General features: G+C 42.7%; 1 protein-coding gene across 14 annotated transcripts in view; it reads left to right on the forward strand.

Moving 5' to 3' along the window:
- The window catches only part of emsy (EMSY transcriptional repressor, BRCA2 interacting), a 70,166-nt gene extending 47,803 nt beyond the window's left edge, over window positions 1-22,363 (forward strand). For 7 of the 14 annotated variants that reach the window (XM_078545022.1, XM_078545023.1, XM_078545024.1 and 4 more), the window contains 5 exons: window positions 87-242; window positions 10,252-10,418; window positions 13,440-13,868; window positions 18,286-18,759; window positions 21,983-22,363. In XM_078545022.1, coding sequence (XP_078401148.1) covers window positions 87-242; window positions 10,252-10,418; window positions 13,440-13,868; window positions 18,286-18,759; window positions 21,983-22,192 — 1,436 coding nt within the window. In that variant the 3' untranslated portion in view covers window positions 22,193-22,363. The remainder of the gene's footprint in view (window positions 1-86; window positions 243-10,251; window positions 10,419-13,439; window positions 13,869-18,285; window positions 18,760-21,982) is intronic. The other 7 variants (XM_078545030.1, XM_078545031.1, XM_078545032.1 and 4 more) reach the window with 4 other exon arrangements.
- Window positions 22,364-27,887: the final 5,524 nt, after the last annotated feature.

Raw genomic sequence — 27,887 nt, forward strand, 5'->3', positions numbered from 1 at the left:
TGTTTATGTATGCAGCCTTCGATTAAACATAGGAACCAAGTGGGCTATTGGAAATGATTTTGGACACTACTTTTTATTCTGTGTAGGTAAAGAAAAGCTGGAGTCTAAATCTCGGCAGCCTACCATTGACCTCAGTCAGATGGCAGTACCAATTCAAATGACACAGGAAAAGAGACTGTCACCAGAAAGTCCAGCCATCACTGCACTTGACTCAGAGCTGGCTTCAGAGTACTTCAGCTCTGGTAAGTGTCCTCCAAGGTGGCTTGAGTTTAAAAGAAGATAAGTTTATTTATTTCAAGTTATGTGTTTATATATATATATATATGTTACAGAAATATTTGTTATTTTTCTGACTTATATAAAGAAATCACTATGTAAATAGCATTCCCTTTCAATCACCTTCAGTAGTTTCATGCCAGGAGGTCACAGAACCTGAGTGGCTTTGGAACTTTGTAAGCTGATCTGGTGCCAATTTATAATGGAGTTGCTGCAGAACTGATAATGTGGACACTTCATATCTGTTCTTTTTTACAAAACCTAATTTTAGCCCATTTATGCTACCTTTTAGGCTTATTTGAGGCAGTGTTCTACAATTAGCTACTCTAGGTTGAGGAGCAGTGGAAAGAGAGCCAACCAGGTGCTCTTATTTAAAAAGGTTTGGGGATATAGGCATCGGTTAACAAATTTGGGTTCAGCTGTGATGGCTTCCATAGTCAAAGAGCCTGCAAACACTTGCTGTCTAAAATCCCCAGTGATAAAGGTGAAGTGCTGAACGGCAACCTTGTCGCAGTACACCAATATATGTCATTGTCTTCAGGAGAAAAATTGCAGAGTGAGAACAAATGGAAAAAAGTGATTTTCAAGCTCCGCTTATTTGTACTTATTGAAGAATGAATCCAATTTCATTGTGGCACTGATCCATGTTGCTGTCAAACTCACCTGTCTTGTGCGTTCTGAAGCATTGTAGCACTGAATTCTCACAGACTTTGATTCCTTTTGCCGAAGGAGCATTTCTTCTGAGTAGCGAGCTGGTTGAACCTTTAACACTTTTTAGGGATGCAGTATCCATAGCTATCCGAGATGACGCTTTTATGTAGCGTGTGAAAAGGGCATTGAATCCTTCGCCAAACTCTCTTTTCCACCTTCTCTGCAGCAGTTATTAGCAGCAACTCCTATGTGTAAGTAAGATTCTACAACTCCTTAGGGTTGTAAAGTAGTCACCAGCTAGCTTGAGGCAAGTTATTTTCCAATTTCCAATAAAGGTAAAAGAAATTCAGTAGCGTGCAACTAACCCCAGTGTCTTTATCTTTCTACTTCCAAACTTTCTTTATTTCTCTTTTATTACTTGCTGCATTTGATCCTAATTGGATCATTTCCTCTGGGGGAACAGTCTTTGGTGAGTGAAATCAGACAAATTGCTCAGTATGTTTTTTTTAAAAAATCCCATTGGACTGAATCGGGATACATTTTGTGCAATGTGGTAGTGGAGTAGATGGGGTATTATTTTTAAAAAAGGTATGGGACAGACTGAGTACATCAGTAAAGGAAGATGTATGAGCGCCAAACAAGATTACTGGGAAACAAACGGAAAAGACAAACAGGAGACTTGTCCAGAAACAGATGCCAGCATTACAATATGGGTAGTGTGAGTCTTAAGCAGGCAGCGTATGGTATACAATTAACATGAACAGTGGTGGGAAAGAGACAGTTGCATGAAGATATTTTTATTGTCATGGAAGTTTTTTTTCAGACAATTGAAGTTTAAGTTGGTACATCTCAGTGACTTGTCTAACAATTCTGAATATAATTTTCCCAGTCAGTTTTTTAAAAAGCCACTAGGTGACAGCGTTTCAGCAGTTTTAGACAGTCCTCTGTGTGTGTGTGTGTGTGTGTGTGTGTGTGTGTGTGTGTGTGTGTGTGTGTGTGTGTGTGAGAGTGTGAGAAACTTAACGGGATTGGGTCATTACATAATTGCTTTGCATATTGGGTATTGAATGGAATTTTACATATGAAAAGGAAAATTGACTACAGCATGTAGTGATCTGTACTTGTTTGGCTTGAATTCTTACTTGCCATCATCAGATGTTTGTAATTTTTGTTGAATGTTCCCTTTGTGGCACTGCCTGTCGTCCTTACCTAAACAAACTGACAAACTATAGATATATGTATGTTCAAGCAGAACTTAAACACTTGAAGGATTTGTTTCCATTATTTGAGTAATTGGGATCTAAGGCCAGCAAGTTTTTTACTACCTGACAGATTTTGGAAGTCTGCCTTTTGTCTACGCGGAACTATCTGCTAAACTAATGTTACAATCTCTATAGAAACTGATGACTTTTTAGAAAAGAAGGAATCCGCATGGGGATTCCCATTCCCACTCAGCCAACGGAAAGAAAACCACTGGACAAAATTTCACTTTTTAAAACTTTTACTGTAAGAAACCAACTAATTAAAACATTCATTAACAGGTGAGGATATTTCAAACAAAAAGGTAAATTTCACATTAAATAGTTGACACAACAAAGATACGCTGCACATTGTTACAAGCATTTGCATTACTTCCCCAAACAAATGGAGCACCACGTACAATCTCATAACGGAGGCTGAGTTGGAAAAACTGTGTAGGATTTCTCACTTCCAACTCAGTCATTTTGGCCCTTGAGCTGCATTCATCAGCAGCCATATTCCATCCAAAGTACCGGGACAGGGTTACCACTGAGAAGGTGCACGTCTACAGACCCTCTCTCGTTCTGGTCACGACTGTCCTGATGGTGCAGAATCCCCAGAGACTTCATTCTCCAACCTCTTTAAACTGTCTGGTGGGCGCTGGCATCACTGAAACAGCAGCAATGGGTCTTGTCCATTTCGTAATCCCTTGTCCTTCCTATCTTCCACTCTCTGCTCTTTCCAATTATCTAACACACACAGTAATACAATCTCTGCTCTATTTTCAGAGACCTGTTTCACACAAGGATCTGGTCGAAAACTACTAAACGGAAAACTGTTCCATTCTGAGAGAACCTTGCTTGTTTCCTCCCTCTCAAATTCTGTGTGTTCTGAACTGCCAAAAAGTAACGCAAGCTGAAACCCTACACCACTGCAGTTAGCTTTCTTTTTACCATTTGCTTCTTAGCTGTTCATCCCCATGGCAACCTTGGGTCGCGTGGGCATTTCTTGGAATCTAATGATGTCATAATCAGAAAACTAATTAACCCTCTTTCAGAAACTCCCCATTTCACTGATGGCCTGAAAGGGGACCTTGCAAAAAAAATAAAATACAAGCTTTTCACGAGGCACCTGGGTCATCACACTAACTTGTTGCAAAGTGTGCAAAAGCAGTTCAGGGGAAACTTTTATTTAATAACAGGGCAGGTTTAGGTTATAGTTCAATTGCACACCTATTTTAGCAATTAAGCCGTGTTGTTACAAAGACAGTAATGGCGCAGCTTCAAGTGAACCAGTGTTTTCCAGAACATTTATTCTTCTCTCTTCACCGTAGTCTATGATGAGCACCAGAACTTGGCTGGAGCATGAATAGCCAAGCGCAGGTGACCCTATGGATTAGCCTCTGTAGCCTGACCAGCTTTTTGTTCAATTCAAAACCAGATTATTGCTGAAAAAAGAGACACGTCTAAGCGTTTTGTCTTGCACTCATCAGGACACTCGCAAGAATACCAAGATAAGGGAGAAAACAACAATTTATACTGTATGTGAAGACAGTGCTGATTGGTTGGCGAGTGGCGTTGCCTTGGAGAATGCACCACTGATGGTGACTGACAGTTAACAGCCAAGCATTGTTTGAAATTTAAACCAGGCAGCTTGACCCTGATTGATCAAGGCATTGCCCTGAGGAATGAGTCAGTCAATGGCTGTTACTAATTTTGTCGAGCTGAAACAGGCGCAGTGTATGTACGTGTTCCTTCTGTCTGCAAAGAACAGGGCCCTGCGTATTAATGTATGTAGCCTCCTCCACAACACAAATGCGCCACATTGCAAGCCTGACTGACAATCTTAAATTGTTTATCAGTGTAATTCATAGCACATTGAGGATTATTTAGCAATGTTGTCCAATCGTGGAATCACATCTAATGTTGGATGCTGTGTTTTGAGTTTTGCAAGCGCAGGCTGGCTGAGTACGGTCTATACCCTGCCTGTTGCGAACAGCGGCTGTGGCTGTTTGATACTATCCGCCAGTCTTTAGGACGTATGGCCTACATACGTAGCATCACACTGGCACTGAACTTCATATATCACATTACTCATTTGATAGGCAGAACGTCTTTTTGGCTTGACGGCACCACTCATGTTGCTACTGCATAGTAGCAGCGTGAAACAGCTAGCTTCACCTGTTGCTCAAATCTTTGAGATAACTTGCCCTTCCAGGGTAATCTGAGATGGACTGGGCACTTTTCAGGGCCAAAAGTGAGGGCCTTAGGCCCATTCATGAGTTTGCATGATATAAAGCGCGAAATGAGATCAGGATAGCCATTATCCTGGAGAATGCCTTTGCTGTGCACTATTTCAGCATCAAGTTTGCATGGTGAGCAAATGGATTGGGCCCTATTTACAAGGTTGCCACTAAGACCAATCCCAATGTGTATATTGACCAGTGAAGGTAGGCTTGTGGTAGACTGTGGTAGAGAATCGCCTGGCAGATTTCTCAACTAGAATGTTAAGGAAGGGGAGTTCATTTGACTGCTCCATTTCATAGGTGAATTTGAGTGCAGGATGGAGCCCATTCAGACATGTAAGGAAATTGTTACGTGCAGCTGTGGATTTAAATATAACCAATGTATCATCCACATATTGGAAACCTGCGAGGGTTAGGAAGCTAGATGTCCTTCCGTCAAAGACACGTTTCTCAAGGATGTTTGCGAGAGCTGGACCTAGAGGGGATCCCATGGCAACACCATCTATTTGGGCATACATGGCGTCATTAGAACTGAACTCAACTGTGCAAGTTGCCGGGTTCATAAGTTGAATGAATACTGGTTCACGCAATGGTGGCGGGTCCAGGTCACCATGATGCACTGCTGCAGCATAAATATCTATAGCTTTCTTCAGTGGAATGTTGGTGAATAGGCTAGCAATGTCAAATGAGCACATGGACACAGCATTACTATCGATATGCAAGATCTGTATGGCATTCACAAATGTGAAGGAGTCCTTCACTGTGTATGTGGAAAACTTGGTCAAAACTGTTTGTAACAATTCATCCAACCTTTTGGCCACTTCATGTTGTGCAGAACCGGTCATAGATAAGATGGGGTGTAGAGGGACATCACTTTTGTGTGTCTTGGGCAGCCCATACATATGCAGACATAGTGAACCATGAGGACAAACCCTGTCATATATATCACTCTTACACAAGCCCAACAAGTATTTTTTAAGCTTGCTTTCGAGCAAGGCTTTCCGATCATGTTGAGCAGCAGGTCCAATGGATACGAATTTGGACCTGTCATTAAGAATGATGTGCATTTTGTTGATATAGTCATGTTTGTTAAGGATGACTATTACTGTCCCTTTGTCAGGTTTGCTGATGTTAATGTCTGGATTGGTCTTAAGGCCTCGCAACGCTGTAAGACATTCACGTTGTATGTGAAAGTCCGACAGGTCATTCGGAACCCTGCAATATGCATGCACTAGATCAGCTAGGTGCACTTTCAAGGATTCAGCTTCTTCAATGGACGTTAGCTTGTGGCGGTATAGTTGGGAATAGAGGACTTCAAACTCAGCTAATACCTCTTCCTGCTTGATTTGGGATGAAGGCGCAACAAAATTGAAACCATGCACAAGAACAAAGTCCTTGCTTTCTGAGAATACGTGGTCAGAGCGATTTGTTACGTCTTTAGTAGCATCATTCATTGCGTTGCCAAACCGCTTCCGCTTAAGTGAGTTTATGCTGCGGACATGTTTCAAACAGGCACTGTTTATGGTGCGGACATCTATTGAAGGGATATAGCAGCATAAAAAGTATCAAATCGAAAAATGAAAGAAATTTGCACACCTTAGACCAAGTGCAGTAGAGGGCACAGTGTAGGTTAGTAACACTACAACAATCTGTTCAATCTCACCTCGCATAAACGATCATATCATACAGGATGGCCGAGCCACTGTTCGCAACGGGCAGGGTACATACCCAGAGCATACCCAACCAGCTGGTACTTGCAAAACTCAAAACACAATGTTCAACATGAGATGTGATTCCACGATTGGACCGCATTTGCTAAATAATCCTCACTGTGCTACGCCTTACGCGAATAACCAATTTAAGATTGTCAGTCGGGCTTGCAATGTGGCACATTTGCGTGTACTGGAGGCTACATATATTAATACGCTGGGCCCTATTCTTTGCGTCTGTTTCAGCTAAACAAACTAAATGACAGCCATTCACAGACTCAATCCTCAGGGCAATGCCCTGATCAATCAGGGTCAAGCTGCCTGGTTTAAGTTACAAATAATGCTTGGCTGTTAACTGTCAGTCACCATCAGTGGTGCATTCTCCTTGGCAACGCCACTAGCCAACCAACCAGCACTCTTTACATACAATATAAGTTGTTGCTTTTCCCCTTATGTTGGTATTCTTGCAAGTGCCCGGATGAGTGCAAGACGAAAAGCTTAGACGTGTCTTTTTTTCAGCAATACTCAAGTTCTGTACTACCAAACAACCATCAAAACCAGATGGTGATTTCAAATGCCTGCAGTCACTCTATGCTGTGCTATTGACTATAATTTCAGTACTAAATTCCTGCAGCCTACCTTGTGAAAAATTATTTGTGAAGCCTAAAGTGTAGATTGAGGTAGAGAGTTTCCTGAGTCAGAAACAGCAGAATGTATTTGTCTGCAAAACCAACCAATGAAATGAGGAAGCAGGTAATACTATTCTCTGAAGCCTGTTTTGAAACGCAAAGTGCTGATATAAAAGCAAAATACTGCGGAGACTGGAAATCTGAAACAAAAACAGAAAATGCTGGAAAAACTCAGCAGGTCTGGCAGCACCTGTGGAGAGAGAAACAGAGTTAACGTTTTGAGCCTGTATGAATCCTCCTCAGAGCTAAAGAGGAGTAGAAAGTGATGGATTTTATACTGTTTAAGAGGTGATGGAGCAGGTGGAGCAAGGTAGACGGTCAGGGATAGGTGGCAGCTAAGGGGAGATTGACAAAAGATGTTATGGACACAAATCAAAGGGAGTGTTAATGGTAGTGGTGAGGACTAAAGAAGGGGCTGATAGTGGCATAAAGGTAAGAGCAGAGCATGTTAATAGTAGAACAAGAGTCATTGCTCTCTGAAAGTACAACATAGAAACCGGTGACAGAAGGCCCTGTGGGTTGGGGTCGTGTGGGAGGTTGGGGAAAAGGATTAAAAAAAAACCAAATAAATGAATAAAAATGAAAATAATAAGTAAAATTAAAAAACAAAAGCAAACAATTGGATTAAAAAAAGGAGTAAAGATAGAGGAGAAAGTTCATGGTCTGAAGTTATTGAACTTGGTGTTAAGTCTGGAAGTCTGTAAGGTGCCCAATCGGAAGATGAGGTGCTGTACCTCAAGTTTGCATTGGGCTTCACTGGAACATTGCAGCAGGTCAAGGACAGACATGTGGGCATGAGAGCAAGATGGTGTGTTGAAATGGCAAGTGACAGGAAGGTCTGGGTCATGCTTGTGGACTTAGTGAAGGTGTTCCGCAAAGCGGTCACCCAGTCTGCATTTAGTCTCTCCAGTATAGAGGAGACCACGTTGGGATCAGCGAATACAGTAGACTAAATTGAAGGAGGTGCAAGTGAAGCACTGCTTCATCTGAAAGGAGTGTTTGGGGCCTTGAATGGTGAGGTGGTAAAGACACGCGTTGTACCTTCTGCGATTGCATGGGAAAGTGCGGTGGGAAGGGGGTGAAAGTTGGGGGTGTTGGAGGAGTGGACCAGGATGTCATGGAGGGAGCCTTCCCTGTGGAATGCTGACGTGGGTGGTGAGGGAAAGATGTGTTTGGTGCTGACATCATGCTGGAGTTCATGGAAATGGCAGAGGAGGATCCATTGAATGCAGAGGCTGGTGGGGTGAAAAGTGAGGACTAGGGGGACCCTAGCATGGTTCTGGGAGGGAGGGAGGGAAAGGGTGAGGGCAATGGTGTGGGAAGTGTGTGAGACACGGTTGAGGGCCCTGTCAACCACAGCGTGGAGGAGCCCTCAGTTAAGGAAAAAGGAAGACATGTCAGAAGTGTCATTTTGGAAGGTGGCATCAGTTGAACAGATGTGACAGAGGTGGAGGAATTGAGAGAATGGAATGGAGCCCTTATAGGAAGCAGGGTGTGAGGAGCTGTAGTTGAGGTAGCTGTGGGAGTTGATGGGCTTGTAATGAATATTGGTAGACAGTCTATCACCAGAAATGGAGACAGAGAAGTCAAGGAAGGTTTAGCAAGTGTCAGAGATGGACCATGTGAAGGTGAGAGAGGGGTGGAAATTGGAAGCAAAATCAATACGTTTTTCCAGGTCCAGATGAGAACATGAAGCAGCACCAATGCAGTCATTGATATACTGAAAAAAAGAGTTGTGGGAGGGGGCCTGGGTAGGACTGGAACAAGGAATATTCCACACAACCCTCAAAAAGACAGGCATATCTGGGGCCCACCTTTTATTTGGAGGAAGTGAGATATGTTAAAGGAGAAATTGTTCATTGAGGAAACAAGTACAGCCAGGCGGAGGAGAGAGGTGGTGGATGGGGATTGTTCGGGCCTCTGTCCAAGGAAGAAGCGGAGTTCCCTCAGACCATCCTAGTGGGGGATGGAGGTGTAGAGGGATTGGACGTCCATGGTGAAATGGGAGGTGGTTAGGGTCAGGAAACTGGAAATTGTATATATGACATAGGGCATCACAGGAGTCGCGACTAGGTGGGAAGAGACTGGACAAGGGGAAAGAGAATGGAGTCAGGCTAGGAAAAGATTGAGTTCCGTAGGGCAGGAACAGGCTGACATGATAAGCCTACCGGGCCAGTCCTGTTTGTGGATTTTAGGAAGGAGGGGCTGTCCAGGGTTAGGAGACTGAGGTTGGAAACTCTGGAAGGAAGATCTCAGAGGAGATGAGGTCAGTGACAGTCCTGGAAGCAATGGCTTGATGTTTGGTGGTGGGGTCATGGTCCATGGGGAGGTAGGAAGAATTATCTGAGAGTTGGCACTCAGCCTCTGAGAGATAGAGGTCAGTACGCCAGACAACAACAGCACCACCCTTGTCAGCAGGTTTGATAACACAGTCAGAGTTGGATCCAAGTGAACAGAGTACAGCAAGTTCAGAAGGAGACTGGATGGAGTGGGTGAGAGGAGCAGAGAAATTAAGATGGCCAATGTCACGCTGACAGTTCTCAATGAAAACATTAAGAGCAGGTAAGAGATCAGAGGGAGGGGCCCAGGTAGAGGGAGAATACTGGAAGCGGGTGAAAGGATCCGTTGAATGCAAGGGGAGGACTCCTGCCCAAAGGAATGAGCATGGAGATGAAGGCGACGGAAGAAGAGTTCAGCTTCATGCTGAGCCCAAAATTCATTGAAGTGAGGGCGTAAGGGGATGAAACTGAGTCCTTTGCTGAGTACAGAACATTTAGCATCAGAGAGGGGAAGGTCAGAGGCTATAGTGACTACATGACAAGGGCTGTGATTAGAAGAAGGGATGGGGTCAGAGGGACAGGAAGGGGTGGAGGGTCCTGGATAGGCGTTGGTATTAATAAGTTGTTGGAGCTTGTGTTCCTTAACGCCTGAAAGGAAGAGAAAAAGTTTCTTGTTCAGGCGTTGGATGAGATGAAGAATAAAAGGAGCTTGGGGTAAGGACAGCTTTGAGATAGGGAGAGTCAGTGCTGCTGGAGGGAGAGGCCGAAAGTGTACATATGGTGGCGAATGGCACTGATGTTGGGAATCGTGCCAGTAACGACAACGTGCACATTGCCCTGTTAGCTTCTCAGAAGTTGCATTATTTTTGTCAGCTCTATTATATAATAAAGTAGAAGTAAGCTGGAAGCTCTTCTGGTGCCTGCCTCATTTGGAAGTTCAGTCCATCATCAGTGTCGTGTTGCTAAGGGTAGGGAGGGTGGTGGTCTCCACAGCTCAAAAAGCGGGGAGGATGGCAGGAAGGGAAAGTGTTACACTTTTTGTTTTTGTATTTGCTCCGAGCTTCATTTGCATTTGCGACTCATGCAGTTTTTGTCTTTCACAATTTTATTATTCCCCTCTTGTACATATTTTTATTAATGACTGGGCTTCCTTTTCAATGTAGGGAAAAGTATCAAACCAACAGTGTCCAGTTCAAGTGTTGGTTCTGGCGAAGTAGCACTGACATCGCTTTTACCAAGTGGTCAACAGCAGCAGACAGCACAGCCTCCTGCGGTGATGAAATCAGTTCCAGTATCCTCAGCGATTGCAGTCACACACATTCTACAGCAGGTAATTACTTAGCACAATCTTTGTACAAGTAGTGCTGCCAGCAGGATTAGTTAGAAAATTACAAATAGGGATTTTTTTTAGCTGTAATAGAGGGCACCCTTTGCTGCTTAGGGTGGAAAGGCTGGTAGATAATAGAGTACCACAATTGCACTAGGGCTTGCTGTTCTGAATTTTGGAAGTATTGGCTCTTACCGTTCCCTGCATCCCCCTTCTCCAAGCAGCACTCCTTGCCGTTGCTCTTGCTGCAGGAGCAGAACTGATCAATTGGTACCAGAACTGCTGCTCAGCTGCACTGTTGGCTCACAGCTCTCCCGGTTACAGCTCCAGTCATTGGACCTGCCATAGGCTTGAAGGAGTCGGCCAAAAATATCCCCTTATCCAAGCCTGGCCACTCCAGCTGGAGAGGTTAGTGTTCAGGACATTGTGCACTCTGCTCCAATGATCTCTTCATAGCTTCCCTTGCAATTAGCACTTAGGAGCTGCTGGCTTTAAAATCATAAGGCATTGGATTGCTACAATTGCTCCTCTTAGAGAGAGGAAAATCAGCTAGACTTTTCACTCCTGATTGCTAGTCAGCAAATTTTTTGGCCTTGTGCAGGTGGATGTGAGGTGAGGGCATGTTTGGGTGTGACCCCAGGATCAAAAAGCTATCTAAAGCATTGAGCCTCAGTTAGAAATAATTGATCACTGGGTGAGGTATCAGAGGGAATCTGGTACAGTACTTTTGGTACTTTACCTCAGTAAGAAGGGGTTAGAATTGATGAAGTGGTAGTAGTATGGTTACTGATACGAGGAGAGCAATCCCTTTGAGATGTGATTTTGGTTTGTCAGACTGTTTTGCGTTTTAGTATATTCGTCAGAACTACATTCACACTGCAGAATCTCTCAGTGCGTTGACCAAGGCCAGGTTGAGTTAATAGATTCAAAGCACCTGCCCAGACTTGCCAGTACCATTATAAGTCATTCAGAAAAACTTAACCTTCTACAAGAAAATTGAGCCATTTGCTTCATCAGTCAATTGATTTGACTTTCCACACTTCTTGAGCTTGCTTAAACAAGGCTTTAGAGAGTTGAGGAGAATTTCCCTGGGTTTTTCCTGAAATTGGTCACAGGTTTTTCCCCTTGTCTGGGTAGTTAGCCTTACTAGCAGTTGGGGAGGGTTGTGCAGGAGACTGCACTGCCTAATGACAGTGCATATTTGCCCCATTTTATGCTTGTTATATACAGGTTAGAATGTTGGGAATACAGTTATTTTACTGTGTGTGTCATTTTTGGCAATGCAGGTCTGAACATAAATGAAAAGTTAACCAAGTGTCCAAAGTTTGCTTACAGTGTAACTGGAATAAAGAAGTGTTTGATTTGTATAGTGCCAACTGTGTGTCTCAAACATAAATAAAACTTGATGCGACAGCTATTTTACACACATCAAGATCCCACAAACAGCATTTAAACAATAACCAATTAACCTGTTTTTAATAGCGTGATGTTTTGAAATTAATAAATTACAATGAAAATCTAAGCTTTCAACTTTGTGAGAACTCCATTCTGCTGTTGTCTTGTTTACCTCAAGTTCTCCTGTTTTGCTTATATTTCCTCCTCCAACCGCCCCCCCCTCCGCCCCTAACAGCCCCCCCCCATGTTTCCCTTTCTATAGTTTTACTGCATATTTACCTTCCCCAGGTGCCTGGCAATGTTACACAGTAGCTCATCACATGAGGGCCAACCAAAATCAAGGAGCTTTGTGTCTCCTCTGGGGCAGAACCTGGTCTTCGTCCAGTGAAGGCGAGGTCTGGAATTTCATGGAGGAAAATCACAGGCACAGACCACCATCCCCGTTTCCCCATGTGCTCTGGTCATTCTGATTGGGTTCCAATTCTACCATGGTAAATTGCGAAATTGAATTTGTGGACTTGAGCAGGGAAAAGAACCGTGAAAACTGCTGGAGCCCAGTTGGTTCACTAATGTCATTCAGTGAAGGGAACCTGCCATACCTCCTGACCCTGCCTAGCCTACAGGTGACTCCAGATTGGTGCTATTCGATTGCACCATGGTATCCTCTGCAGTGGACTAGCATAAACCATGCAGTTGTAAAAATCAGCAAGAAAGCCCACTATGGAGATGTGTAATAAATGCTACTTTGTCAACAAATCATCTGAAAATTGAGAACACGTGAAATAGTGTGTTTCTGTTAAGTTAGTTTACTTAAAAAACATTGACCATAGCTCAGATTTTTGTACATGTAGCCAATACAACATCCCATGAACAAACTTTAGGGAACTTAAAATTGCCAATTTCAATTACGCTTATTGGCCACGTACTTAGCAGTGATGCAAAGATGGAATTGAAAAAAATCATTTTGAGGCATGATTGATTTAAGTTAAGCAATTCAGAGTACAAAAGGGTCAAAGCAAATTTCTCGTTTAAAAATATGCAAACCAACCATAACTTTATGTTTACAAGATGAGTTGGTGCTTTATTATGTCCCAGAAATTTCAGTGCTTCACATGCAAAGAATTTCTTTGAAGTGTAGTAACTTGTCATGTGGCAAATACTGAGCCCATTTTGTGCATGATTTCTCACAAATGACAACATATTTTTGATGGTTGTGTTGACCGAGGAATGTGTATTTGCATAAAGCTAGCCAAACTCCGCTCTTTAAGTAGTGCTATGGGATCTTTAAGATCAACCCTACCCTTTGGAGCAGGTCGACATGGCTTTGTTTTAATGTCTCATTGGAAGGATGTAGTGCACCTTCAACAATCCCTCAGTACTGCACTGGTGGGGGCCGGTCTAGATCATGTGCTTAAATCCTGGATTGGGACTTGAACCCACACTTCTGGCACAGGGATTTCAATACAGTTGATCATTTTTACTATTGCACTAAAAATTTTGAGCAACATAACGTAGTTTGTGTTTCTCTTTGCCCTACCTCAAAAGAGTGGAAAACTTTAAACTGATGAGTTCAAATATGTCTCGCATTCATTTTCTGTTGGTTACTTTATTCCTAAAATCTGCATCCAGATCCCGATAAAATTACAAGCAGTTGCTGGTCAAGGTACTATAGCCAAGCAAGACGACTCTGAGGCGGAAGAAAGTGAAATAGAGGAAGGGGACACATTGGACCCACAAACGGGCCTCTTCTACAGGTCCAACACCTCGATGCAGCCATCCCATCAGCAACAGAAACAACTGCAACAACCTCAGGAGGTGACACAGACCAAATCCCCAACACTGCAGCAAGTGTCTGCAGCAACGACCCAGACACAACAAACCATGCTGCAGGTGATCGCAGTGAAAGCACAGCAGCCACAGCAACTTCCTAAACTGCTGCACCAAGCACAACAGAAGCCACAGCTACAGCCCCCTACACATCTGCAGCATCAGCCGGATAAGACCCAGCTAACTGTAAAACAACAGTCTGTCTCGTTAGAACAACCTCTTCCTGGCCAGGTAACACCATTGCATAATAGCTGGGAGCATATAATACCTGTCAGCAGTTTCAACAGGTTGTTGCTCATTACTGTGATCTAAAGATAGCAGGATCAGAGTGAGTAATAGTCTGCATGTTGCACGAAATTGGTTGGCAACATTAATACTGAGGGTTTGTGATGTACTCACTGGAATTTTCGGAAGTGATCTGGACTTGATTACCATGATGTTCTTGGTGTGTACTTGTGTGTGTTTTAAACTATTTGTGCCCCTTTCCTCCTCCCCACTCGAAACCAGGAGTATGAGGCCCAAAGTAGGAAACTTGCTACTGTCCTATTGAAAACTGCTGACTTTCTTCGAAACAGGGATTGGACTTGTATAAGTTTAATTACTAATTATAATTCTTCATTTTATACATTAAACATGCCTCATTATTCCTGGTAAGAATGATTTAGCAGATGAAATCAGTAGGGATGCACTGTAAAAATTAGAATGATTTTAGGAGATTAGATTAGAGATTGCTAGAAGTTGCCACAATTAATTTATACTCAGTACTTTCTACTAAACGTAATATGAATATTTTGGTCTTCTCGGAACAATTTGTACGACAGTGAGTCTGCTCTGCCATTTTGTTAGCTGTAGATGAGTCTTACCTTTTTACTCCAAATTTCTTGACTTTTTCTTCATATTCCTTAATACCTGTCCTTCCTTGTGATGATCTCCTGTGACATTGTATCTTGAAGAAGATTTTCCTGGATCTGCTGTTTGCCAACATCATTCTAATTCTAAAAAATTGTCACTATTTTTGCACAGAAGGAATGTAGATGATAAATACACTTGGTCTCTGCATGTTGCATTAATTAGCTCAGTATTTCTTCCCTCTCTCCAGTATAAAAAAACACTGGAATGTTTATTAATTTCAGTTGCAGCATGAGAATTGCAGGACCTGCTTTGCTAAGACTGTGGTGTCAACAGTAGATGAAGTGAGCCTGCTCACTTGAAATAGTATTACCCTCCCAAGTGTGATAACTTTGAGTCGAAGCAAAAGTACCATCTTTAAATAAAGAAGCATAGCACTTTGGAAGGCTAGCGTGATATATAGAATATTGAATTTTCTCATCTAGAGTTCCTCACAGCTTAGTTGAGGTGAATGGCATTGATGTATTTAAGGAGAAGCTGGATAAGTACATGAGAGAGAAAGGAGTGGAAGGATGTGCTGATGAGATTAGTTGAAATTTGGTAAGACCATAAGACATAGGAGCAGAAATTAGGCCATTCGGCCCATCAAGTCTGCTCTGCCATTCAATCATGGCTGATAAGTTTCTCAACCCTATTCTCCCGCCTTCTCCCCGTAACCTTTGACCCCCTTACCAGTCAAGAACCTATCTCGGTCTTAAATACACTCAATGACCTGGCCTCCACAGCCTTCTGCGGCAATGGATTCCATAGATTCACCACTCTCTGGCTAAAGAAGTTTCTCCTCATCTCTGTTCTAAAAGGTCTTCCCTTTACTCTGAGGCTGTGCCCTCGGGTTCTAGTCTCTCCTACTAATGGAAACGTCTTCCCCACGTCCACTCTATCCAGGCCTTTCAGTATTCTGTAAGTTTCAATCAGATCCCCCCTCATCCTTCTAAACTTCATCGAGTATAGACCCAGAGTCCTCAAACGTTCCTCATATGTTAAGCCTTTCATTCCTGGGATCATTCTCGTGAACAACCTCTGGACCCTCTCCAGGGCCAGCACATCCTTCCTGAGATGCAGGGCCCAAAATTACTCACAATATACTAAATGTGGTCTGACCAGAGACTTATAAAGCTTCAGCAGCACGTCCCTGCTTTTATATTCTAGTCCTCTCGAAATAAATGCCAACATTGCATTTGCCTTCCTAGCTACCGATTCAACCTGCAAGTTAACATTAAGAGAATCCTGGACTAGGACTCCCAAGTCCCTTTGCACTCCAGATTTCTGAATTTTCTCCCCATTTAGAAAATAGTCTATGCCTCTACTCTTCCTACCAAAGTGCATGACCTCACACTTCCCCACATTGTATTCCATCTGCCACTTCTCTGTCCATTCTCCTAACCTGTCCAAATCCTTCTGCAGCCTCCCTGCCTCCTCAATACTACCTGTCCCTCCACCTATATTTGTATCATCTGCAAACTTAGCCAGGATGCCCTCAGTTCCTTCATCTAGATCATTAATGTATAAAGTGAAAAGTTGTGGTCCCAACACTGACGCCTGCGGAACTCCACTAGTCACCGGCCGCCATCCTGAGAAGGACCCCCTTATCCTCACTCTCTGCCTCCTGCCAGACAGCCAATCTTCTATCCATGCTCGTACCTTGCCTCTAACACCATGGGCTCTTACCTTACTGAGCAGCCTTGTCAAAGGCCTTCTGGAAGTCCAAGTAGATAACATCCATTGGCTCTCCTTTGTCTAACCTACTCGTTAGTGTGAGGAGGCTCATGTGGAGACAGTGGCACAGACCATTGAGCTGAATGGCCTGTTTCTGTACTCTAACTACAATGTGATGCCTGCTTTTTTTTTTCCTTCACCCTTTCATGGGATGTAAGCGTTGCTGGCAAAGCCAGCATTTGTTGCCCATCCCTAATTTCCTGTGAACTGAGTGGCTTGCTAGGCCATTTCAGAGGGCAGTTGAGAGTCAACCACACTGGGTAAGGATGGCCGATTTCCTTCCCTAAAGGGCTTTAGTGACCCAGATGGGTTTTTACAACAATCAATGATGGTTGGCATGATCACCATTACTGCGACTAGCTTTTTTTTATATTCCGTACTTATTAATTGAATTTAAATTCCACCAGCTGCCACAATGGGATTTGAACCCAAGCCCCCAGATCATTAGCCTAAACCTGTGGATTACTAATCCAGTGACACTACCACTAAGCCATTGCCTCCACTGACTTTCCCCTTAGCCAGCAAGTTCTTGTGGGTCATTGGTTTGGAAACTGGCCTTTTACCTCTGGATTCTAGTATGCCTTGTTTTTCTATCTCAACCAAAAACTCAGAAAGGTGTCCCATATTATAGTGAGAGTTTCCTATTTCCTGGATCAGACATTGTGTGGCCTCAACGACTCGGATTGCCAATGTAGTATCAAAATAAGAGCAGTTTGGTGCAGTGGGTGATGCTCACCAGGAACTGAATTGAGACTGAATTCATTTTGCAGTGATCAGGCAGGCAAGACTTGCATCTTGTTAGTTTGTAGCCTCTTTGCAGCATTGTGCACAAGCGGTGGTGGCATAGTGGTATTGTCACTGACTAGTAGTATTCCAGAGATGATCTTGGGACCAGGGTTTGAATCTCACCATGGCAGATGGTGAAATTTGAATTCAATAAAAATATGGAATTAAAAGCCTGATGACCATTTGTCATATGCCGATTGTTATAAAAACCCACCTGGTTCACTAATTAATGCCCTTTAGGGAAGGAAATCTGCCATCCTTACCTAGTCTGGCCTACTTACAACGTGGCTGACTCTGAAATGCCCTCTGAACAATGCTGGCCTAGCCAGTGATGCCCACTACCCATGAAGAAATAAGAAAAAGGAATGGACTTGTTGATGAAGCAGGTCAAATTTAAATATTTTTTAAAAGGAGGTAATGTTTCCTTTTTAGCCAGTCTAAGTTGTAAGTATTACAAATTTAATATTTTATTTCATAAGTACTGTGAATATTCTCATTTTCTTGCGTAGCTAGTTTGCTTTTCCCTCCCTCCATGCTGATCATGGATTCTGGCTGCCCTCTCATATCTTGTGCAATTGGCCAATCTTCAGGTGTGAGCTTAGATGGAGTGTTGGGAGGCTATTTCACTGTGGACAGCATCACTGCCAAGCCTAATCCTGCGTTCACTGACTATCTGCGCACAAGCAATTTTCAGGAGTGGTCACTGAATAGCAATCAGGAATGGATGGCATTTATGATTCACCTCCAGCACTATCCCAGAGTACCATGGCCAATTTTAGAATCCCTATCACTGCCCTGTCCAATGATCCAGTCGCTCAGTACAGACAGGAATCAAACCTGGAAATTTCCTGGTCTGTATGACTCCGTTTGACACTGGGCAGTTTACTTAGAACTGATTCATGGGTGGAAGACTGAGTTTGATGGGATTGGCGAGGGGGGGCTGCAGGTGACGGAGGGCTCAGCCCCTAGATTAGCCTACTGTGACATTCCAGTTCTTGACTGATTCAGAGAGATAGAGCAAAAAAAAACTTCAAATGCTGGAAACTGAAATAAAAACAGAAAATTCTGGAAATGCGCAGCAACTCAATTGAAGAAGAGCTGGAAAAAATGTTTTAGTTGTAGATCCTTCATCAGAACTGGTCTGATTCAGAATAACTTAAAACCATCCCAGACTGTTCTGCTCTGTTCTCCCGTTGTCGTTTAATGGTTACTGTAGGGCTTCTGTTGACGTTTGCAGGCACAGCCACCCATCATAACGCCAGGAACAACGGTCACCAAAATAACCTTTGGAAATTACCAAGCCACTACCATCACGAAAACGGCCAGTGGCAGCTCAGAGAGTTCAGTAATGGCAACAAACTATTACACGGTGCAATCTTCCAAAAAGTCAATGGAAACAGACATTTTAAAGATTTCCATGATGGAGGCCCAGATCGAAATGAATGCGGAAGCCTCCAGTGTAGACACTAGCAAAGAGAGGAAGCCCACTGCACAGAAAGTAAGCTCACTGCAGTCAGGCCCTTCAAATAAGTTGCAGAAACCAGCTGTGACCCCTGTGCTAAAAGAACAGCAAAACAAACAGCCCCCAGAGAAGACCCTTCCACCTAGGGAGGCTGAGGGATCTGGAAAGGCTGTTCAAAGCCATTTTCTTCAAATTCAGAATGTAACACAAGAGAAGTCCGATGAAATATCTGCAGATATTCTTATTCAGGTAAGCATGCGTATCTGTTTAAAATCTTGACGCAGCCTGGAAGTGCGTGCAACACAGGCATTCTGTCCTGTCACGTGTCAACAAGCACCAAAAAAAGAAATGATCCCAAGACAGATTAAACCACATTTTTTCTAAAACAATGCCAGGGTGAAATTTCATTCCTGATGCAGTTGTAAGTGGCTCGTACTTTTTTGTTGAACACCGAGCTTGGGTTACAGATGCACACAGTTATGTTTTTCTGTAATCTGCATCTGACAAAATTCTCTTACAAATTTAAAAATAAGTTCTAAATCATTATGACGCCTGGCTTCATTGAAAATATGTTACTGCATACAAGGATATTGATGAGTAACACTTTAACTTAAACTTTTTAAAGTAAAATAACAACAAGAAAAACATTTCCTAGTGTTGATGTGTAGATGAGTTTACTCATCTGGTTGCCAAACTCTGCGGGGCTACTGATGGGTTAGCCAGTCCTTGGTGTCGCTTCCAAATTTACACTAAAAGGTGCCAACATTTGATATTTCCCAATCTGTTATGCACCTACATCTGTCTTCCAAAGTCTAGCTGAGAAAATGAATCTCTGTCAATGAAAATGCAGTATTTGTAGGTAGCGCTGCCACTCCTAAAATGGACATTCGATAACCAGGATAAAGCAGGTTAACAAAAAGCCCAAAATGTATTTATTTAGTGAATAGGAGGAGAGTGGCAATGGTCCCCTGCACCCCAATCCTTGCCTTCCAACCCAGGTTAATAAACCCACTTAGTCTGTGAGCAGCTGAGCCATACAAGGCACGTAGGTCCCAAGTTTGATGCTTGGTCTGTCCAAACTTAGCTGATCTTGCCTCTGGCGGTCACTTAGCTATTACAATTAGCCTCAGTTGACTGTTATGGAGGGGGAAATCTGCCAGTCTTCTGCTCCTGATTGCTATCCAGCAACTCCCACTGGAAATGCGCATGCAAGAATGCCAGTTGAGGACAGGATTGAACTTGGTTGTGATGCACCTATTGGTTGAATAGACTGCTGGTGCTCACCTTCGAGGCTGATTTATGATTTAAGGCCGACGTTGGCTTTCAAACGATAACCATGGGACTGCACTTAGCTGTAGTTACTGACTTCTGGAGCAATAGGAATGGGGAAAATCAGGAAGAGAGAGCCAGCAATGAAAATTGGTAAATGCAACAGTCTAAATTCACATTTATGTAAAAATTAAGAAAAGGATATTTGGCATTAGCAAAAAAGATTAGCTAAAGGTAAAAATAGGTCACGATAAAAGGAGAATGAGGGAAAACTAGGTTTACTAATATAGGGTTAATGCAGCAATGAAACATTTACACCAGAGGGGATTTTTAAGTAACGTTAGTGCTTGTTTTAGCATGCGTGTATGAGTTGATAACTTAGAAGCCAAGTTTGCAAATTTTACCTTTTGTTGGAGATCAGAGGGTGACCATTTTATTTATCTTTAATTCATAGTTCTCCATAACAGAACTCTTGCAACAATTAATTGTCTTTGTTAGGGAATTGACTTTTATAAATTTCTGAGGAAAAGTTAATTTGTTTTGCCTACAATCTAAAATCAGTAAATTCGCAGGTGTTACTTTAGCTGTGTTTGGGAAGTGGACGTGAACATAGAAAACTACTAGAACTGGTGTATGGGTTTGAAGTGCGTGCATTCTGTCACAGAGCATAGTTATATGGCTAATTTAGCAATCAAATAATCTGTGCAACGAATTAATTAGTAAGAGAAGACACACCCCATCAGTCTACAAGATGTGAGTTAAACTAATAAGGCAAAGGGAATCGCTAACATAGCTTGAGTAGGGAATTGAATTAAAAACTTTACATAATTGAATCAGACTGAAATAAAAACAGAAAATGCTGAAAATTCACATCAGGTCAGTCAGCATCTGAGGTGAGAGAAATAGATTATAATTTCAGATTGATGATCTTTCATCAGGAAGTGCTTGAACTGGTCATTTCTGCAGATCTGAAAATTGGAAACAGCTTTCCTCTCCCTTTTCATTCAATTTGAAACCCAAGCTTGGTCTCATGCAACCAACTCAAGATTTACCTTCTTTTCTGTTATTTTCTTTCTAAACTTTTATTTCTAACCTATGAGCCTTGTCCTTCATAGGGTGGTTTCATTTTTAATACGCAATACTTTTTGACATTTTTTTTTAAAGTTTCACATCGTAATTAGTGACTTTCATAGATTATGTTGGAGCTTTCCAGAGATCAGAAGGGATGGTGTATTGGGGAAAATGATTATTATATACATTATGTCAATGCTATACAACTCCATTTTATATATATATATATATATATAAATATATATATATATGGTTTCATACATTTGTTATAGTTAGAGGATGTGCACTAGGTACTTCACATGTTCAACAGAATGATACTAGAAATGAGATTATAGTTATGAGGAGTCATTTGAACAACTGGAACCTTTTGGAACAAAGAAGTTAAAGGGGGAAAATCTAATAGAGGCTTTGAAAGCCACAAAATTTGGAAGAGTAGGCAATGGAAAGTCGTTTTCACTGGTTTATAAATCAATTACTCTTGAGTCAGAAGGTCTTGGGTTTAAACCCCACTCCAGAAACTTTGGCAATTAATCCAGATTGACACCTCAATGCAGTTTCTGAGATTGCCGTCTTTCAGATAAGACATTAAACTGAACCTCTATCTGCCCTCTCAGCTGGATGCAAAAAGCCCCACAGCCACTATTTGAAGAACAGGAGAGTTCTCCCTGATTTCCTGACTAATAGTTACCCCTTAACATCACTGAAGAAGCAGATTATCTGGTTATGCATTCGTTACTGTTTATGGGACCTTGCTGTTGCCAGATTGGCTGGTGCATTTCCCCACATTTCAGCAGTGACTAATTTCAAAATAACCAAGATTGGCTGTAAAATATTTTGGTATGCCTTGAGGCCAAGAAAGATGTTATATAAATTCTTTCCTTTATGGATTTTGATTTAAGTCTAGAAGAATGAAAGGGGGAGAGTTATTAGAATATTTTTCTGCACTGGGTTATTAGAGCATGTGGCTATTTTGTGTAACATTATTTGCAAGAGAATTCAATAATTTAAAAAATACAAGAAAATAGGATAACTCTGATAACTCCATTGAAGAGCTAGCACCTGCACAGATAGAATGGGTCAAATGGGCACCTTCCAGGTTGTAATTTCTGTGATTATTTTCTTTCTTTCCTAGTCTATACCTCAGTATTCCATACCCAGCCAATCCAGCTCAAATGTAGTGGTCGAACCCAGTGGCCTCTTGGACATCACAAACTTTACCAGCCAGCGAATCGCCGATGAAGAGTCTGTACAGTATTCAGCCATGGAACATGATGTGGACAGTAGTAATGAAGAGGGTACGGAACCCTGTTCAACAGAAAGCACCACTGGACAGTCACATTGAAAGGAAAAGGGGAAAAACGAAACTTGTACCCAGACAGTCCTCAAAGCCTGGAGAAATCTGTCCACAAGGAGACGAACATTTTTTTTTAAAAAATGTACATAAAAACATTTTTTAAAAAGGAAAAAACACTGTAAAGAAGGTTCTGTATACATTAGACTTTTAAAAGTGAAACTTGTGTGGGAAGTCCTTTTTTGTAAAAAAAAATGCTCTTCTGTACGATTTGGAGAAATTTCCAACATTTCCACCTTTCTAAAAATTGGCCATATCTCTAAGAATTCTTCTGCTCAGCATTCCCAATTGGAATACTAGAACTCTGGGCACATTATTGTGACCTTCCAGCTGCTTTCAGAGATCACGCATTGTTGTGATAGGAGCAGATCGGGACTTGAGATGAAATTTTCCTTGGGTTGGGGAGTGGGGGAAGGTGATGGGGGAGGGGCATGTTTGGACACATGTACCATTAATAATAAAGAAAACATATCTCTATAATTCAGCTCACTGAAGTAAGTTCCCACCTTGATAATCTGAGACATCTAGAAGATTTACCTATTGACCTGGATTTACATGGCTATGTTTTGCCAGGAGAATGTTGCATTAGGATTATTTATCCATTTGTTTAAGCAAGTAGCATCAATTATATCATGTCTTATGCAAATCGTATGGGGGTGTTGGTTATCCAGAAGTTGAAAAGATGGGAAAATCTATAGGTAAGTACTATGCACGGTAAGTAGATTATTATTCCTACTTACTTCAATAAAAACTAGCCCGAGGGAAGGCACATGTAAACTGATTTTATTTATTAAGAACTCATTTCATGTTTCTGATTCTTGGGTAAGAAATTATGGTAAAACCTAATAACTGCAAGTCCATCGACATCTGAAAGCAAAGAGATAAGTTATCATTTCTTATAAAGACTTTTTATAGCTCACAGTAGTGTTGATTATCGAAACAATTCTGCTTCTCCTGTGGGCATTTCCAGATTGCTATAGATGACAAGGGCGCAGAGCTGCTGGACACAAAATCTGTGCTCCCTGACACACGACTGGCCTGAAATAATTCTTAATCGAGTGACCTGTTTCGATTCTGGCGGCCTGCCCTTTTAATATTTATTCAAGTGCAGCCTGCAGTGCAGGTAGTGTACAATAAATAATAGTTTTATTTTGGGTAATTTGCTGCCATGTCATTCTTGACACTCCAGAAATATGTATGAGTAGGTTATAATTGCATTGTTAGCACACTACATGGAAACAGTTTAAGTTATAAAATGAAACCTAAAACATAGAATTGTACCTTCCCTCAGCTAAACAGATTAGTGCGTGTGTGCATCTATCAGTCTTCCCTAGAGTATTCATTTAGATTTAAAACACATAGGCACATAAATTTGCCTGTTTTCAGACAAATTCCATTTTTACTATACATAAGGCTAGCTGTGGCAACAGGGAGATTCCTCAGGATTACATCACTCACCACCTGAAAACATGGAAATAACGTGTGGGTAATTACTTGCCGTGCCCTGCAGAGCTAACAATTGAGAGAGTTAAAATTATTTATTTTGTAATTATTGAAGGGAGGGGGAATTCCAGTACCCAGATGGTAAGCAGAAACTTTGAAAAGGGTGACTGGCTATCAAAGGGGGCAGACAAGGATGGATACTAGATTTTTTGAAACAGGGCATTGGTTTGTGGTTTTCAATGACAGAAAGGCAAATATGGAATATAGTTCCCATCTTAACAATACCATGTAATAGATACCAATTTTTTTATTTACTCATTCACAGGATGTGGGCTTCGCTGGCTGAGCCAGCATTTATTGCCCATCCCTAGTTGCTCTTGAGAAGGTGGTGGTGAGCTGCCTTCTTGAACCTCTGCAGTCCATGTGGTGTAGGTACATCCACAGTGCTGTTAGGAAGGGAGTTCCAGGATTTTGACCCAGCGACAGTGAAGGGACGGTGATATATTTCCAAGTCAGGATGGTGAGTGACTTGGAGGAGAACATCCAGGTGTTGGTGTTCCCATCTATCTGCTGCCCTTGTCCTTCTAGATGGCAGTGGTCGTGGGTTTGGAAGGTGCTGTCTAAGGAGTCTTGGTGAATTCCTGCAGTGCATCTTGTAGATGGTACACACTGCTGCTACTGTGCGTCGGTGGTGGAGGGATTGAATGTTTGTGGATGTGGTGCCAATCAAGCGGGTTGCTTTGTCCTGGATGGTGTCAAGCTTCTTCAGTGTTATAGGAGCTGCATTCGCCCAGACAAGTGGGGAGTATTCCATCATACTCCTGACTTGTGCCTTGTAGATGGTGGGCAGGCTTTGGGGAGTCAGGAGGCGAATTACTCGTCACACGATTCCTAGCCTCTGACCTGCTCTTATAGCCGCAGTATTTATATGGCCAGTCCAGTTCAGTTTCTGGTTAATGGTAACCCCCAGGATGTTGATAGTGGGGGATTCAGTGATGGCAATGCCATTGAACAACAAGGGGCAATGGTTGGATTCTCTCTTGGAGATGGTCATTGCTTGACACTTGTGTGGCGTAAATGTTACTTGCCACTTGTCAGCCCAAGCCTGGATATTGTACACGTCTTGCTGCATTTGGACATGGACTGCTTCAGTATCTGAGGAGCCATAAATGGTGCTGAACATTGTGCAATCATCAGCGAACATCCCCACTTCTGACCTTATGATGGAAGGAAAGTAATTGATGAAGATGGTTGGGCCTAAGACACTACCCTGAGGAACTCCTGCAGTGATGCCCTGGAGCTGAGATGACTGACCTCCAGCAACCACTTCCTTTGCTCTAAGTATGACTCCAACCAGCGGAGAGCTTTCCCCCTGATTCCCATTGACTCCAGTTTTGCCAGGACCCCTTGATGCCACACACGGTCAGTCATGTAGTCATAGAGGTCTACAGCACAGAAAAAGGCCCTTCAACCCATCAAATCTGCACCGGTCAAACAAGTACCTAGCCATTCTAATCCCATTTTCCAGCACTAGGCCCATAGCCTTGTATGCCATGGCATCGCAAGTGCACATCCAAATCCTTCTTAAATGTTATTAGGGTTTCTGCCTCTACCACCCTTTCAGGCAGAGAGTTCCAGATTCCCACCACCCTCTGGGTGAAAGAATTCTTCCTCACATCCCCTGTAAACCTCCTGCCCCTTACCTTAAATCTATGCCCCCTGGTTATTGATCCTTCCACCAAGGGGAAAAGTTCCTTCCTGTCTACCCTATCTATGCTCCTCATAATTTTATACACCTCAATTATGTCCTCCCTCAATCTCCTTTGCTCAGTCTATCCAATCTCTCCTCATAACTAAAACTCTCCAGCCCAGGCAACATCCTGGTAAATTTCCTCTACACTCTCTATAGTGCAATCACATCCTTAAATGCTGTCTTGATGTCAAGGGCAGTCACTATCACCTCACCTCGGGAGTTCAGCTTTATTTCCATGTTTGAGCCAAGGCTGTAATGAGGTCAGGAGCTGAGTGGCCCTGTTGGAACCCAAACTGGTTGTCAGTGAGCAGGTTATTGCTAAGCAAGGGCCGCTTGATAGCACTGTTGATGACCCTTTCCATTACTTTGATGATGGAGAGTAGACTGATGGGCTGGTAATTGGCCGAGTTGGATTTGTCCTGCTTTTTGTGTACAGAATGTACCTGAGCAATTTACTACATAGCCGGGTAGATGCCAGTGTTGTAGCTGTACTGGAACAGCTTGACTAGGAGCGCAGCAAGTTCTGGAGCACATGTCTTCAGCACTATTGCCAGAATGTTGTCAGGGCCCATAGCCTTTGCAGTATCCAGTGCCTTCAGCCCTTTCTTGATATCATGTGGAGTGAATTGAATTGGCTGCAGACTGGTATCTGTGACGCTGGGGACCTCCGGAGGAGGCCAAGATGGATCATCCACTTGGCACTTCTTGCGGAAGATTGTTGCGAATGCTTCAGCCTTATCTTTTGCGCTGCTGTGCTGGGCTCCTCCATCATTGAGGATGGGGATATTTGTGGAGCTACCTCCTCCAGTGAGTTGTTTAATTGTCCACCACCATTCATGACTGGATGTGGCAGGACTGCAGAGCTTAGGTCTGATCCGTTGGTTGTAGGATCGGTTAGCTCTGTCTATCACTTGCTGCTTATGCTGTTTGGCACGCAAGTAGTCCTGTTTTATAGCTTCACCAGGTTGACACCTTATTTTTAGGTATGCCTGGTGCTGCTCCTGGCATGCCCTCCTGCCCTCTTCATTGAACCAGGGTTGATACCCTGGCTTGGTGGTGATGGTAGAGTGGGGTATATGCCGGGCCATGAGGTTACAGATTGTGTTCGAGTACAATTCTGCTCCTGCTGATGGCCCCCAGCGCCTCATGGACGCCAGTCTTGAGTTGCTAGATCTGTTCGAAACGTATCCCATTTAGCACAGTGGTAGTGCCACACAACATGATGGAGAGTATCCTCAATGTGAATGCGGGACTTCTTCTCCACATAGACTGTGTGGTGGTCACTTCTACCGATAGTGTCATAGACAGATGCATATGAGGAGGCAGGTTGGTGAGGATGAGGTCAAGTATGTTTTTCCCTCTTGTTGGCTCCCTCACCACCTGCAGTAGACCCAGTCTAGCAGCTATGTCATTTAGGACTCAGCCAGCTTGGTCAGCAGTGGTGCTACTGAGCCACTCTTGCTGATGGACATTGAAGTCCCCCACCCAGAGAACATTCTGCACCCGTGCCACCTTCAATGCTTCCTCCAAGTGGTGTTCAACATGGAGGAGCACTGATTCATCAGCTGAGGGAGGGCGGTCACCTTAAACAAGTGGCCCTGCCCCTTTATATACAGTATTGACTGTAATCTTTCACTTTGGTTGAATGATCAATTTATGATTAGAAACTTAGGGACAGGAGTAGGCCATTTAGCTCCTCTGCCCTGTTTTGCTATTCATTGTGATGATGGTTGATCTGTGTCGTAACTCCATATATATCTGCCTTTGCCCGATATCCCTTAATACCTATGGATGACAGGAACCTATCAATCACCCTTTGTGAGGAAGAGTTTCCTAATTTCATTTCTGAAAGACTTCAAAATGGTTTTTCGATTATTCCCCCAGTCCTAGGTTCCCCAACTGGCAGAAGGCGTTTCTCACAATCTACCCGATCTGTTCTCCTTAATATCTTAAAAACATCAATCAAATCACCCCTTAACCTTCTAAATTCCAGGAATGCATCCCTCATTTACTGCCTAAATGATCTATAGGATTTACATTTGCTTTGTCACTGGCGGCAGATCATTCAACCAAGTTGTTAGAGACACGTTCTCATTTTTGATCAGCACTTGAAGTCCTTACTGCTGGTTTAGTCTGACTAGGTTCAGCCTGTCTAGGAAATTGTATTCTTTTTTTACTTATGTGGAATTTAATTCAGAAATGGTAGCCAGCTCAAATGTCAAATTTTATTATTTTTCCACAGATTCTGGTGGTGCCTTTTCTTTGTGGATGTTTGGATGTCTGCTACAATTTTATTTTAAAGCAGAGATTTTTTTAGGCTTCCCTCCTTGTTTGTTACAGAGGGTTTGGATAAGCAGCAAAATTCACTTTACTGTGTTTGTTTAATACCTAGCAGGATGAGCCTGGCATCGCTGATGTTATGCATTATCTGTAACAATGGGGAGTAGTACAAAAGAGACCCCAAGTGTCCATTCTTGGCAGGTTATCACT

Source organism: Cetorhinus maximus, chromosome 7 (assembly GCF_964194155.1).
Source record: "Cetorhinus maximus chromosome 7, sCetMax3.hap1.1, whole genome shotgun sequence".
NCBI classification, from domain to species: Eukaryota; Metazoa; Chordata; class Chondrichthyes; order Lamniformes; family Cetorhinidae; genus Cetorhinus; species Cetorhinus maximus.